The 15,183-nt window shown below is 44.2% G+C and overlaps 1 protein-coding gene across 3 annotated transcripts in view; it reads right to left on the reverse strand.

Annotated features, from left to right (window-relative positions):
- LOC311107047 (MAP/microtubule affinity-regulating kinase 3-like) overlaps positions 1 to 15,183 on the reverse strand; it is a 96,408-nt gene that overhangs the window by 65,328 nt on the left and 15,897 nt on the right. For all 3 annotated transcript variants that reach the window (XM_084149504.1, XM_084149503.1, XM_084149505.1), the window contains exons 2-3: positions 13,596 to 13,787; positions 13,057 to 13,110 (exon numbers count right to left, since the gene is read on the reverse strand). In XM_084149504.1, the coding sequence (XP_084005630.1) occupies positions 13,057 to 13,110; positions 13,596 to 13,787 (246 nt within the window). The remainder of the gene's footprint in view (positions 1 to 13,056; positions 13,111 to 13,595; positions 13,788 to 15,183) is intronic.

Raw genomic sequence — 15,183 nt, forward strand, 5'->3', positions numbered from 1 at the left:
AAATGTTAACATTGATCCAGTCCACGAAGGTTGACAAGATGTCACCACCGCGATTTTCATTTTCAGTGTCTTGAGGTAGGGCTTGAAACAAATCACATTTCTAGGTTCAAGATGTTGAATGTGGCTTTTTCTTATTGGATTGACACTGGCCTCCAGTTCTTTAAATTCTACTGGACAAAAGGTTGTAATGAATGTCCTCTGATGGCAGTGTCAGTATCACAGGGAGATGGTTGCAGTCCATGTACATATTCAATGAACCACTATATCAAGGCCCTGTTCAAATACAAAAAAAGTGCATCATTTCATCCACCCTTTCTTGAAGTAGTAGTCATTGATTTCACTTAACTGGATAGGTGAAAGCTATGTAATGCAACCCTTGCTAAAACCTATCCATTTGTGTTCGATCAGTTATAACTTAAAGGAGGATAATTAAAAAAGGTAGGGGCGTGGATCAGAAAAACAGTCAGTATCTGGTGTGACCACCATTTGCCTCGTGCAGCGCAACACATCTCCTTCGCATAGAATTGATCAGGCTGTTGATTGTGGCTACTGGAATGTTGTCCCACTCCTCTTCACTGGCTGTGCGAAGTTGCTGGATATTGGCGGAAACTGGAACACGCTGTCATACACATCGATCCAGAGCATCCCAAACATGCTCAATGGGTGACATGTCTGGTGAGTATGCATGCCATGGAAAACTGGTCTTTTTTTTTTAGCTTCCAGGAATTGTGTACAGATCCTTGCGACATGGGGCCATGCATTATCATGCTGAAAAATGACATGATGGCGGCGGAAGAATGGCAACACAATGGGCCTCAGAATCTCGTCACAGTATCTCTGTGCATTAAAATTGCCATCGATAAAATGCAATTGTGTTCGTTGTCCGTAGCGTATGCCTGGCCATACCATAACCCCACTGCCACCATGGGGCACTCTGTTCAGAACGTTGACATCAGCAAACCGCTCGCCCACACAACACCATACACGCTGTCTGCCATCTGCCCAGTACAGTTGAAACCGGGATTAATCTGTGAAGAGCACACTTCTCCAGCGTGCCAGTGGCCATCGAAGATGAGCATTTGCCCACTGAAGTCGGTTACGACACCAAGCTGCAGTCAGGTCAAGACCCTGGTGAGGATGACGAGCACGCAGAAGAGCTTTCTGACAGTTTGTGCAGACATTTTTTTCTTTCAGTTTTATCAGCTGTCTGGGTGGCTAGTCACAGACCATCCAGCAGGTGAAGAAGCCGAATGTGGAGGTCCAGGGCTGGCGTGGTTACACATGGTCTGCTGTTGTGAGGACGGTTGGACGTAGTGCCACATTCTCTAAAACGATGTTGGTAGAGAAATGAACATTCAATGTTCTGGTGGACATTCCTGCAGTCAGCATGCCAATTGCACGATCACTCAAAACTTGACACATCTGTGCCATTGTGTTGTGTGACAAAACTGCACATTTAAAAGTGGCCTTTTATTGTCCCCATCACAAGGTACACCTGTGTAATGATCATGCTGCTTAATCAGTTTCTTAATATGCCACACCTGTCAGGTGGATGGATTCTCTTGGCAATGGAGAAATGCTCACTAACAGGGATGTAAACAAATATGTGCACACAATTTGAGAGCAATAACCTTCTTGTGCATATGGACATTTTCTGTGATCTTTTATTTCAGCTCATGAAACATGGGACCAACACTTTACATGTTGCGTTTATATTTTTGTTCTGTGTATGTTAAAAATACTCCAACAGGGCCAGCGTATGCTGAACCAGGAGAATGGGAAAAGAGATGCCCTGGGAGGAGGAGCAAAAACGAGACATACCTCCACCCGTGACCCAATTTGCTGCACCCAAGACGCACTGCAGGAAATAAACAGTCCCCTACAAGACTCCTGAACACACATAAGGAAGTGCAGAGCCTGTGGTCCAGCGGACGCTCCCAGTTCTATACACACATACCACTCTTTGAGACCAGTGTTCAATCCCGGTCTGTCTAAATCGTGTTAAAAAACACGCAGGAATGGGGGGAATAACAAGATCCTACGGAAATATGACCTGGACACCCATTGTACCGTCCAGCACAGCACAAATATCTCTTCATACCAGGGAGGCGGCCCTAAAAGAGGTTTACCCATTCAAGGCAAGGGACAATGTAATAAAGAGAAACTAAATCACAATTGGCTGTGGCTCTCGAGGTATTGTTGTCCTCCAATTGCTCATATGAACACTTGAAGCAATTCATTTCAGTGAGGGGGTTAGTCACCCAACTCCCACCATTGCTGAAATTACTTGTTTGAGGCCATCCTGGGTTATGAATGATAAACACCCGTAATGCCGGGTGACATATCGCTTGACAAACAGGGCCTGGGAGGAAGGAAGCAGGCTAACTCGGTGGCGTGGGTGTGGGAGTGAGTGTTGCCTGGGTAAGGCTGCCTGTCTGCCTGGGGTCATGGAGGGATTGAAACCAGCCTCTGACTGTCGCCTGGATTGGCCCCTCAAATACGACCAGGACATGAGCATCTCCGAGGTCAAATGCCTGACAGAGAGAATCATTAGGAAATAAGATAATATGTGCTGTATGACGATGGCTCAGTCGAGCTGACCCAAACATAAAACAAAAACACTCCCATTACAATGCTGAGTAATGAAATGGACTCTAAAGCTGCAATGACGATGGGACGGCATGCACAGTATTTGAGTCGAGTAAACCGTTCGAAAGGTGGCGCGAGATGGTTTAAAAGGAAGGCCCAGGGTTCTGTTTCTAACGCTGCACTATGAAGTGGAAGGGAGAAAAAAATACAATTATATTGCATGGCGAAAACAAAATCTCACTCTCCTAGAGAAAGAAAAACAGGAAAGGAAACGTTCCAGTAACATCGGATGGCAGCGTGCCTCTGGAGTGCCGGAGAGAGGGTCCGGTCCGGGCCAAGAGGAACGACTTACGGGCCTGTGCTTCCCCCTGGGGGGGCGTGCCCACCAATATTCTCCTCCGACATAATGACGATGTCTGGGGGAACAGACATCAGCTGAGGCAGGCCAATGCCCTGCACCTACATTAAGATCCAGAGGGTGGAGGCTCAATGCCTCAAGACTCTAACCAAGACTGAGAACTCAACATCAGCCGACCCAGATAGGCCTAGTTATTTCCTTTACAGTCTTTCAAAGCTAATAAAACAGAATTGGTCAATTTTGTGGCTGGGGAAAGTAACTTTTCTGGAGTGCCCCAAAATGTGTTTCCTCTCCACCTCTAGCACGTGCCCTGGTGGAATTTTCCAACCCGATAGGAAAACTGTCTGCAGCTGCAGCCCACACCGTGATACAGAATGCCCAGTGACTCAGTCTGTAGAAGACATATCAGCAAGGAACACTAGGAGGAAATTGAGTAATGGTGGAGATACAAAGACTCACACAATCTATCTTTGCAGAGCCCTTGGATGATGGGCATCTGTGGATCTCAAAGATCAAGTGTGAGGGGTGCTACACATTTCACTGTAGACGCTCATTTCTTTAAAATGGTACCAGAGGCATATTTATATAATTAATTTGGCTGGCTCCTCATCCTAAAATCCTATAAAAGCATTCCTGAATTTGAATCTAAAGTGACCCCCACCCCTCAAAAGAGTGCAATATGCAAAAGCCAGACAGATCGCTCAGACATTATGAAAACGCAAGGTTGAGTCCAGACACAATAGCTCCACAGATTAGTAAACAAATGGAGCGACACAGACGTAACAGCAACAGTCCCTTTCTGCTACTGGCTGATGTCAACGCCAATGAGGTCACTGCCTGCCAAAAGTAAATGGGACTGGACCACATAGACAACCCTGATCGCTCCGGTGCACACATTCCTGAGGCATCGCTAACTGCAGCCCCACAGCCCCTCTCAAAACTGTTCTCACTTGTTTGCAGGTTACACCTACAAAAACACCTCATAGTACCTGCTCATCCCCTCTGCTTCCACAATAGGGTAATTGCCGTATGTTCAGGAGTTGGGATTCACTAAATGGTATTATTCAATCAAAAGCGCTAACTGGGAGTTTCATCGATTGGACAAAAACATTTTCTTCCCGTACTGTGAGGAAGGTGAATGATTACCCAATTAGGTATCTTTTTCTTTCTTTCACTCTCACTTCATTCTCTTACTGATTATGTTAATTCAAACATGCATTCTTGCAGCACAGACAGACTATTGTTTGGTTTTTCCCCAGACATTCACTGTTGCCAGCTTGGATTGAATATGGCCTCATACTAGTATGAAAACATTTTGAATGTGAAACCGCTATATTGATAGGAGCCGACACTGAGAAGCTGTATAGAATATAAACTGTGTATGTAACACTAACTTAGAGATAAAAGCAGACAAGACAACTAAGCTGCTGATGTTATCTACCAAAGCTGGTACACTATTATTCTACCCAACATCTCTGACCAATATCCTTCTAATCCCCTACTTCCACCCCCTCACATCCTATGGCTGACTAACATAGCTCATGACGCCCAGGTAAGGGTGACTTTACCACACCTCTAGCAGATCCCTTAAGGTGTTTGAGGGGTTTCACGAGTACACTTCAGAGTCATCCTCTGCTACATTTATCCACATCCCCGGCGTCCCGACTCCAGTCTTAATAAAATCACTCACTTCTAAAAGCAGGAAGATTGACTGACTCGGTAGCGGGGTTCTCCTCCCACCAATTACATAAGAGGTCACACCGACGCAAATTAAAATAGCTGCAGCGAACGAGTCTGTGAAAAACTGAGGAGCGCAAGAGGGGAGGTAAGGTGCTCATTGTCTGAATGAGGTCCTGAGTTGTCTGGGTTTCCAGTGTATTTTAATTTAGGATGGCGCTGCAGTGGATAGTCACTGTTTTACGGGTTCCTGACCGTTATTTTGTGTGTTTTTTTTACGCTGATCTTAACTTTTTTTGTACATACTGTCTCGCCATCATTTCCTATGACCGAAAACAGCTTCTGGACATCAGAACAGCGATCAGTAACCTCAAACATTTTTACTTCAACGAGCCGGCAGCTCTGGACTTTCTGCTTACTCGGGACAAGGCCCTAACCCCCAGGACTCGAAAGAGGAAGTGGCAGCAAAAGAGCGGCAAGTGAGGCGGCATCCTGACGAGACTATGTCAGCAAGCAAATAGACCGCCTTTGCCCTCTGTTCTATTGGTGAATGTGCAGTCACTTGAGAACTTATGCTAAAATCCTATGAAAGCATTCCTGTTTTTCATTCTGAAGTGACCCCCCACCCCCCAAAATAGAGCACAATCGCAAAAGCCAGACAGCTCGCTTAGACGTTACGAAAACGGAGGTTGAGTCCAGACACAGATGAGTAAACAAATGGAGCACCTTTACGCCACACACAGAAATGCATACAAGGCCCTCCCTCGCCCTCCATTTGGCAAATCAGACCATAACTCTATCCTCCTGCTTCCTGCTTACAAGCAAAAACGCAAACAGGAAGTACCAGTGACGTGCTCAATACGGTACGATGAAGTGGATGCTAAGCTACAGGACTGTTTCACTAGCACAGACTGGAATATGAGGAGTATATTGAGGAGTTTACCACATCAGTCAGCAGCTTCATTAATAAGTGCATTGACGAGTCCCCAATGTGACCATACGTACATCCATTTTACATTTGTTTAAATTTTTTGTCATTTAGCAGACGCTCTTATCCAGAGCGACTTACAGTTAGTGAGTGCATACATACCCCAAGCAGAAGCCATGGATTACAGGCAACATCCGCACAGAGCTAAAGGCTAGTGATGCCGCTTTCAAGGAGCGGGACACTAATCCAGACTAGGGCTGGGCGATATACCGTACTTTACTATATACCGGTATTGATGCACGGACTGGTTTTAATTTTTCCTATAACTATATTTCAATGTTTGGTTTGTTAAAATGTGATACACCATTTGTACTATTGTACTGGTATATTCTAATTATAATCTCAAAATTGTTTGTACCCTATATCAGTCCACCAAATCCAAGCAGGAGTACACAGTGAGAACGTGCATAATTCACAATTTCAAGAAGACCAAAACGAATGGATGCACATGCTGCATTAGCGCTGCTACAAGATCTGAATCAAAACGACTCAGATGGTGTGCAAGAAATGAATCATGACATCTCTGATGATTATTCTTCTGATTCTGAGCCTCAGCCTGAACCTACACCTAAGCGCAAAAAAAGCCATAACGGTACGCACTGAGCAGGTGCTTGCGCTACCACCAAATTAAACGGTGAGACAAGAGAGAGGAAGGGACTGCACCGTTTGGGAAAAGATCCACATCGTGCAGCAGGTGAGAGTGTGTCGGAGAATGTGGTGATGAGGCTTGTGGACCCTTACGTTGGCAAGGGGAAAATTGTCGCCATGGACAATTTCTTCACTTCATTGGCGAACAAGTTGCTTGCAAATAAAACAAGCCTAGTCGGCACCATGAACAAAGCAAGACGGAAGCTCCCTCCCACTGCACAAAATAAGGCACCTGCACAGCCGTTGTACTCCACAACAGTGCTGAAGAATGACAAGCCAACACTCACTTTACCAAGGCAAGAAATAACGTTTCTGTCATGAGCACCATGCATCCAACAGTTGCCATCGACAGGGACACAATAAAAGAGAAAACCGGATACTATTACGCACTACAACCAAACAAAGGTTTGTCAAAATTACGTAATATGCATTACCATTTATACACTAGACAAAAATAAGTGCAACAATTTCAAAGATGACCGAGTTACAGTTCATTTAAGGAAATCAGTCAATTGAAATAAATTAATTAGGCCCTAATCTATGGCTTTCACATGACTGGGAACACAGATATGCATATGTTGGTCACAGATACCTTTTGCATAGAGTGATCAGGCTGTTGATTGTGGCCTGTAGAATGTTGTCCCACTCCTCTTCTATGGCTGTGCGAAGTTGCTGGATATTGGCCGGAACTGGAACACGCTGTCGTACATGTCGATCCAGAGCATTGCCATCGATAAAATGCAATTGTGTTCGTTGTCCGTAGCTTATGCCTGCCTATACCATAACCCCACCATGGGGCACTCTGTTCAGAACGTTGACATCAGCAAACCGCTCGTCCACACAACGCTATACACGCTGTCTGCCATCTTCCCAGTACAGTTGAAACCAGGATTCACCCATGAAGAGCACACTTCTCCAGCGTGCCTGTTCCCATCGAAGGTGAGCATTTGCCCACTGAAGTCGGTTACGACACTGAACTGCAGTCAGATCAAGACCCTGGTTAGGACGACGAGCACGCAGATGAGTTTCACAGACAGTTTCTGACAGTTTGTGCAGAAATTATTCGGTTGTGCAAACCCACAGTTTCATCAGCTGTCCAGGTGGCTGGTCTCAGACAATACCGCAGGTGAAGATGCTGGATGTGGAGATCCTGGGCTGGCGTGGTTACACGTGATCTGCAGTTGGATATACTGCCAAATTCTCTAAAACGACGTTGGTGGCAGCCTACGGTAGAGAAATTAACATTCAATTCTCTGGCAGCAGCTCTGGTGGACATTCCTGCAGTCAGCATGCCAATTGCACGTTCCCTCAAAACTTGAGACATATCTGTGGCATTGTGTTGTGTGACAAAACTGTACATTTTAGAGTGGCCTTTTGTCCCCAGCACAAGGTGCACCTGTGTAATGATCATGTCATTTAATCAGCTTCTTGATATGCCACATCTGTCAGGTGGATGGATTATCTTGGCAAATGAGAAATGTTCACCAACAGGGATGTAAACAAATTTGTGCACAAAAGAGAAATACGCTTTTTGTGTGTATGGAACATTTCTGGGACCTTTTATTTCAGCTCATGAAACCAACACTTTATATCTTGCGTTTATATTTTTGTTCAGTGTAGATAAACTTCTGCAATGCATTATGATCTTCTGTATAACACCTGTTGTTTTTCCTAGGGGAAAATAATCCTAATGTTTTCTACTCTATTCTGTTCCATAGGTTGGATTGGATGTTTTGGATCAGATGGCACGGCTGAACTCTGTGAAAGGAGGCACCCACCGCTGACCTGATGCTGTGCTCTACAACAAGCTTGACTTGGCTGCTATCAACGCAGTGTTGATCAAGCAGTGCATCAATAACACCATGCCCAGGTGAGACTTCATCATGAGTCTGGCATACGGGCTATGTGAGAGACATGAGGGCCAAGGCAGCAGCAAAGATTCCACAGGAGCCTTTGCGCAAGCCAAATTGCACACAGCTCCCGAGAAGGAGACAGTGCCAGGTGGCCAGATGCACAAAGAACAGAACCCAAGACACCGGTCACCTGCAATTGACAAGTTTGTAGGAAGTGTGTCAAGCAAGTGTAAGTGGCGAAGATTTGTGTCAACTGTGAAATCCAACTAATGCCATTGCGTGAAAACGCACACTAGAGGGCTGCATTCCCGTGGGATGCCCTCAGGACCTGTGGGTTCCGACAGAGATCATTGCAGCACAGTCTGCATTTTTAATGCTGCAGGAGAGAGGTCAGACAGATTATTTGGAAACGGTTGTCTTTCTGCTTTGTATGTGTTAGCCTTCCTATTGTATTAAAAGCGCATATTTTTACATACATGGGACGGAAAATCACATGGCCGTTAACTTCAATATGACAGTAACTTAAATATGATTAGACTGTAGTTTACTACAGTGCCGTAAATACATATTGATTATGAAAGAGGTGCAGGGCACCTGGGAGCCAGAAATCTTTCTGATTGAGAGGGGGTCAAATACTTATTTCCCTCATTAAAATGCAAATCAATGTATAACATTTTTGACATGTGTTTTTCTGGATTTTTTTGTTGTTATTCTGTCTCTCACTGTTCAAATAAACCTACCATTAAAATTATAGATTGATCATTTCTTTGTCAGTGGGCAAACGTACAAAATCAGCAGGGGATCAAATACTTTTTTCCCCTCACTGTGTATATATATAAATAAATAAATAAATAAATAAATAAATAAAAAGAAGCCGTTAACATGTTCTAACACATATGGTTTCTGTTTCATAGTTGTAACAAAAGCACTCCACAAATAAAATTGATTGAACAGTTTGTTTTTTTTGTTTTTACAGACAGTAACATAAACTAATGAAAATACTATTTTATCTTTTTATTTTTTACTAAAAAAAAAATCTTATTCTAATGTTACTTGACACCTTCAAGAACACAACCAAATGACTATTTTAGCACTAGCATATATGAAATGTATTAATTACACTGTTAGAATGTTGAAGTCAGAATGTCTGCTCGTTAGCTTGAAGGGGGGTCCCTCGAGGTCCAGCGGTTCTAGTGTTAAGTGACCAGTGTGCTTTCAGTGAAAGTGCCCTCTGCATGGGGTTTCGATATATAAGAAAACTAGCTTAACGATCTTAAGGGCCAGTTTCCCAAACACAGATTAAGCCCAGTCCTGAACAAAAAAGCATGCTCAATGGAAAATCTCCATTGAATGTGATTTTTAATGCAGGACCGGCACTTAAAACCCAGAGAATCAAGCTTTTATCTGTGTACATACATACATACATACATACATACATACATACGAGACCCCTCAAACGATTGATAAAAAAAAGGCCAGTTCAAACCACCATTGGGAATTGTGTTCCCTCAGGACGAAATGCAAAACTAAATTCATTACTGGCTCCTATACCATCCCTGTCACGATGCCCTGAGCAGAGCTGAGATGTGGAGGAGGGTGTGACGTGAGACTGATACTGCACCAAGGAGGCAGAAACAGACTGGTAAGGCTTAGCATGGTACGCTGCCAGTCTGACTGCAGGCTGCCAGCCAAACTGCGTGGTGCCATGCAGTTATCTAGTCGGCACGGTTCCCTGAAGGTACTTGTGCATTATGGAAGGAACGGGACAACATGGTGTCCCCTCAGCTACCTTTGCATGTGGAGGCTTGTCCATTTCGAGTGAGTGATTGGTGTATGGGGCAGAGGCTCTCTGGCTACTGTTACAGTGGGGGGAAAAAAGTATTTAGTCAGCCACAAATTGTGCAAGTTCTCCCACTTAAAAAGATGAGAGAGGCCTGTAATTTTCATCATAGGTACACGTCAACTATGACAGACAAATTGAGAAAAAAAAATCCAGAAAATCACATTGTAGGATTTTTAATGAATTTATTTGCAAATTATGGTGGAAAATAAGTATTTGGTCACCTACAAACAAGCAAGATTTCTGGCTCTCACAGACCTGTAACTTATTATTTAAGAGGCTCCTCTGTCCTCCACTCGTTACCTGTATTAATGGCACCTGTTTGAACTTGTTATCAGTATAAAAAAAGACACCTGTCCACAACCTCAAACAGTCACACTCCAAACTCCACTATGGCCAAGACCAAAGAGCTGTCAAAGGACACCAGAAACAAAATTGTAGACCTGCACCAGGCTGGGAAGACTGAATCTGCAATAGGCAAGCAGCTTGGTTTGAAGAAATCAACTGTGAGAGCAATTATTAGGAAATGGAAGACATACAAGACCACTAATAATCTCCCTCGATCTGGGGCTCCACGCAAGATCTCACCCAGTGGGGTCAAAATGATCACAAGAACGGTGAGCAAAAATCCCAGAACCACACAGGGGGACCTAGTGAATGACCTGCAGAGAGCTGGGACCAAAGTAACAAAGCCTACCATCAGTAACACACTACGCCGCCAGGGACTAAAATCCTGCAGTGCCAGACGTGTGCCCCTGCTTAAGCCAGTACATATCCAGGCCCGTCTGAAGTTTGCTAGAGTGCATTTGGATGATCCAGAAGAGGATTGGGAGAATGTCATATGGTCAGATGAAACCAAAATATAACTTTTTGGTAAAAACTCAACTCATCGTGTTTGGAGGACAAAGAATGCTGAGTTGCATCCAAAGAACACCATACCTACTGTGAAGCATGGGGGTGGAAACATCATGCTTTGGGGCTGTTTTTCTGCAAAGGGACCAGGACGACTGATCCGTGTAAAGGAAAGAATGAATGGGGCCATGTATCGTGAGATTTTGAGCGAAAACCTCCTTCCATCAGCAAGGGCATTGAAGATGAAACGTGGCTGGGTCTTTCAGCATGACAATGATCCCAAACACACTGCCCGGGCAACGAAGGAGTGGCTTCGTAAGAAGCATTTCAAGGTCCTGGAGTGGCCTAGCCAGTCTCCAGATCTCAACCCCATAGAAAATCTTTGGAGGGAGTTGAAAGTCCGTGTTGCCCAGCGACAGCCCCAAAACATCACTGCTCTAGAGGAGATCTGCATGGAGGAATGGGCCAAAATACCAGCAACAGTGTGTGAAAACCTTGTGAAGACTTACAGAAAACGTTTGACCTGTGTCATTGCCAACAAAGGGTATATAACAAAGTATTGAGAAACTTTTGTTATTGACCAAATACTTATTTTCCACCATAATTTGCAAATAAATTCATTAAAAATCCTACAATGTGATTTTCTGGATTTTTTTCTCATTTTGTCTGTCATAGTTGACGTGTACCTATGATTAAAATTACAGGCCTCTCTCATCTTTTTAAGTGGGAGAACTTGCACAATTGGTGGCTGACTAAATACTTTTTTTCCCCCACTCTAGCTACGGTTAAAGGGTGGCTTTTGTGTTGGTAATGTTTAAGACCACTTCATCACTCAGAGGCCTGTACGCTTTGGCTGCCGACCCAGAAAGAAGTGGGCTCCTGATGAAGAGCACCCGGGTGGAGAGTGAGAAACTAGAGAGAGCAGCATGACACTCGCCCGCTCTCCTCTCCCTCATCGTCCCTGTCCCCTCCCTTTCTACCTACCTCGCTCTACCCATCCCGAATACCCACAGTCCGAGCCACGGGCTGTCGATTGGCCAGCGAATGGAAAACTGAATCGATGGCCTGGAAAAACAAGTGCTGGCTAATTATAGGGGTTGGTGGGGTGGATGAACATCATCAGTTTCACACTGGCCCCAATGTGACAGTCTGATCTATATAGCTGCAAGGAAAGGCGACAGGACAGGACAGGGCAGCAGCCGTGTAAAGAGCCACCCAAGGGCACCATAGCAAGGTCTACTACAGTTCCAAGTGGATCTCAGAAAATATTTGGGGGGGGGGGTTGTAAAAATATATTTGTATACATGATATTACCAGTTGACACAGGTCCTAATAATTGGGTTAGGGTTAATCTGCCACAAAACATTATTGGGGAAAAAGTCCTGATGTCCAAGTTAAATAAAAGTCCAGAAAAAGGTAACAAATGAGGTGCATCTAACTATTTTTTGGGCTAGCTGGTGTGTTTTAGCATCGGATCATTCCAGCTTTCATCAGAGCATAATAATAAATGGGCCTTGAGGAGGAAATGTGGGTACTGTGTGCAATAGGCCCTCTGCGCTCCAACCCTCCAATGGGTCAATGGCCCCCTTCCCTTTCCCCACTACAGCCCAAAGTTGTTGCTTCTCTTTCCATCTTGGCAGGGCCAGCGCTCTTCTTTCACCAGCCACCCATTCTGATTTCTCCTCCGAGGCTATTATTAGCAGCCTCTGAAATTCAAGTCCGCCGAGGGTTTCTCTAACAGCCGCCGCTTTACCCCCTGCCTCCCATCATGCAGTGCGGCACAACAACTGAGACCTTTAAGGGGGTCTGGACTCCGCACCTCCTCTGTGAAGTTAGTGAGTTACACAATGAAATTAAGCTAGTTATGTCGCCGAAAGACACGTACTGTGGTGTGTAGCACCCACTACAACAACATGTCAAGAACCCATAGGAATCAGATTAATTAGCTATAATAGTGCGTTTTGCTACAAAAATTGTTTCAAGGGCTACTCGATGAAGGGAAGTCCCATACACTCACAGGGCACCTCCATCAAAATAGAAACAAGATTGATTTTATAATACATAATGAATATAGGGCATATAAAGTGTTTTACTAATGCTTTTCACCGCATACAGCTTTCAAAGTGGGAATATTACATGCAGGCCTAATGATATTCCTGTCATCCACAACCAGAGAATGCACTAAGGTGGAAATAACGTTGGAGAAGGATGTGTACTTTTCAATAGGGAGACACACAGGTTTTTCTTTTACCTTTTGAAGACTGGTAGGATTCAGTTGTGTCTTGTCAATGATTTTAATGGCAACCTGACAAGAAAGATTAAAGGAAAACAATCAGTTGCTGCTGAAACCACTCCTAAAGACTCAGGAATTGGCAAGCCTATAAACGGGCCACCAATGCAAACGTGTTTCTCAGATTGCATAGGTGCAATTTTAGAGTGTGTAAAGTATTGCGCCTCTAGGAGAACTGCGAGGGCTGGAGGGGTCTTACGTTTAGTTTACGGCGTTTAAGCACAGTACATCTAATTCAATTTCCCTATTGCTCTCAGGCTATTAACTTGCAATTACAGTGACTATTGTTACGATTGGTGCAGTGCGTTGCCCCTTGACTTTTCAGGTACAGGAAGGGTGAGGTGGCCGGTATTAGCTAAGTCCACCAACGAACTTTGTGAAAATAACTTCATCCATAAAGTACAAACAATCCTACTTTACTGTATTATATTCTAGCCAAACAAATTGGATAATGCGCTATCAAACATGGCAGGTCCCTCCGGAGTCTGATGGCGTCTCACCTCTCGGCCCGTGAGGATGTGGCGCGCCAGCTTCACCTTGGCGAAGTTGCCCTTGCCGATGGTCTTGAGCAGTCGGTAGTTGCCGATGTGCGGCTGCTCGTCAACACACGAGGCGATGGAGTTCCGGCAGCGGGAGCCCAAGCGGCCGGGTCGCGGGGTGACCTCGTTGCGCCCATCGGTGTGTGAGGTGTGCTGTGGACAGAAGATGAAAAGACTGTCAGAAGTCATTTGAAGTCGCGTGTCAGAGGATATCGACTAGAGGGGACATTGATCTTGTGTAGACAGACAGCAGCAAAGAACATGACACAATGAAAAGCCAAAGCCAGAAAAGGTACAATGTTCCTTGCCTAGAGGGCATTGATCAGAGCTCAACTTGTCAATAGACATTCAAACAATCACTACGGGTAGAGCCGTGGTATACTGGTAACACTTCCCGGCACGTGTCACATATTGGTCGTTCCATGTCATACAAAATGTTTGCACTTTTGGTGACTTTACCTAAATTGCATACTCTATGAATGTGACCATATCGCATGATTTATGACCTGTGTGGGGCGCTTCGCTAGCAGTAAGATTTCAGCTCAATTTCCAAAAATATAAGCGCTGTAGCGTTCGAAGGATGTCACTTTCTATTTTCTGACCGACATTGACTAGTGGGTACTTAAGCTCTGCGAACCTAGTACCGGGCCCAAAACAACCGATCCAAGTTTAACAGAAAAAAAAAAAAACACCTAATAGCAGGAACAGCACCATCTAGTGGTCAGACACTGGTAATATCAAAATGTAGGATGGGACATAAACCCAACAACTTAAATGACTAATTTCTCTGAACAGAGGAAAGAAACATCCACATTCACTGAGAATACATTACATAGGATAAAGAAACAATACTCTGAGCCACAGCTCCACACTGCTTGTCAAACATAGAGAACTGATACTATATACTCGTTGTTGGTGTGGGATTATCGTGAGTGTGGGGGGTCCGTGGGTGGCTTTTGAACATTTCTTTGGATTCCTCATTGTTAGAAAAGGGTTTGGTCCAAATCGGCTCTTAGGTACTATATTTATTGAATACTTCATGAATCCTATAAATTCAAATGGCCAATTTGGGTGCAATCAACTACCTTAATTTCTCGGAGATCAAATTATATTTCAACAACATTTGCAGGAAAGCTAATCTTACCTGTTTCTAACAGAAACTATTTCAGAACAATCAGAGATGGTGGGTGTCAAAATCATCTTTCTTGTGCTTTTGAGGTGGAATGACCCATATAAAATTCTCCACCAGAGACCGGGGTTCAATGCCCGCGTCCACCCTTCCCACAGTTTTTCATACTTGACTGTCGCCCCATCTCATTTCCTTACTGTCTGAATTAAGTGTCAAAACACCTTAAAATATGTGTTAAAAAAAATAAAAAATACTATTGCTTTTTCGTCAAGCTGATGTTTTGGGGAAGAATGTCCTGTTGACATTATATCACCATTGGTAAGGATTGCAAAGGATACAAACAATTGGTGAATGTTGTACAGGCATTAGCATGAATTGACATTATAAGGGGAAGAAAGTGCTGGTGAGTAAATCATATCA

This window comes from Coregonus lavaretus (genome assembly GCF_964263955.1).
Source record: "Coregonus lavaretus genome assembly, chromosome: 31".
NCBI lineage: Eukaryota > Metazoa > Chordata > Actinopteri > Salmoniformes > Salmonidae > Coregonus > Coregonus lavaretus.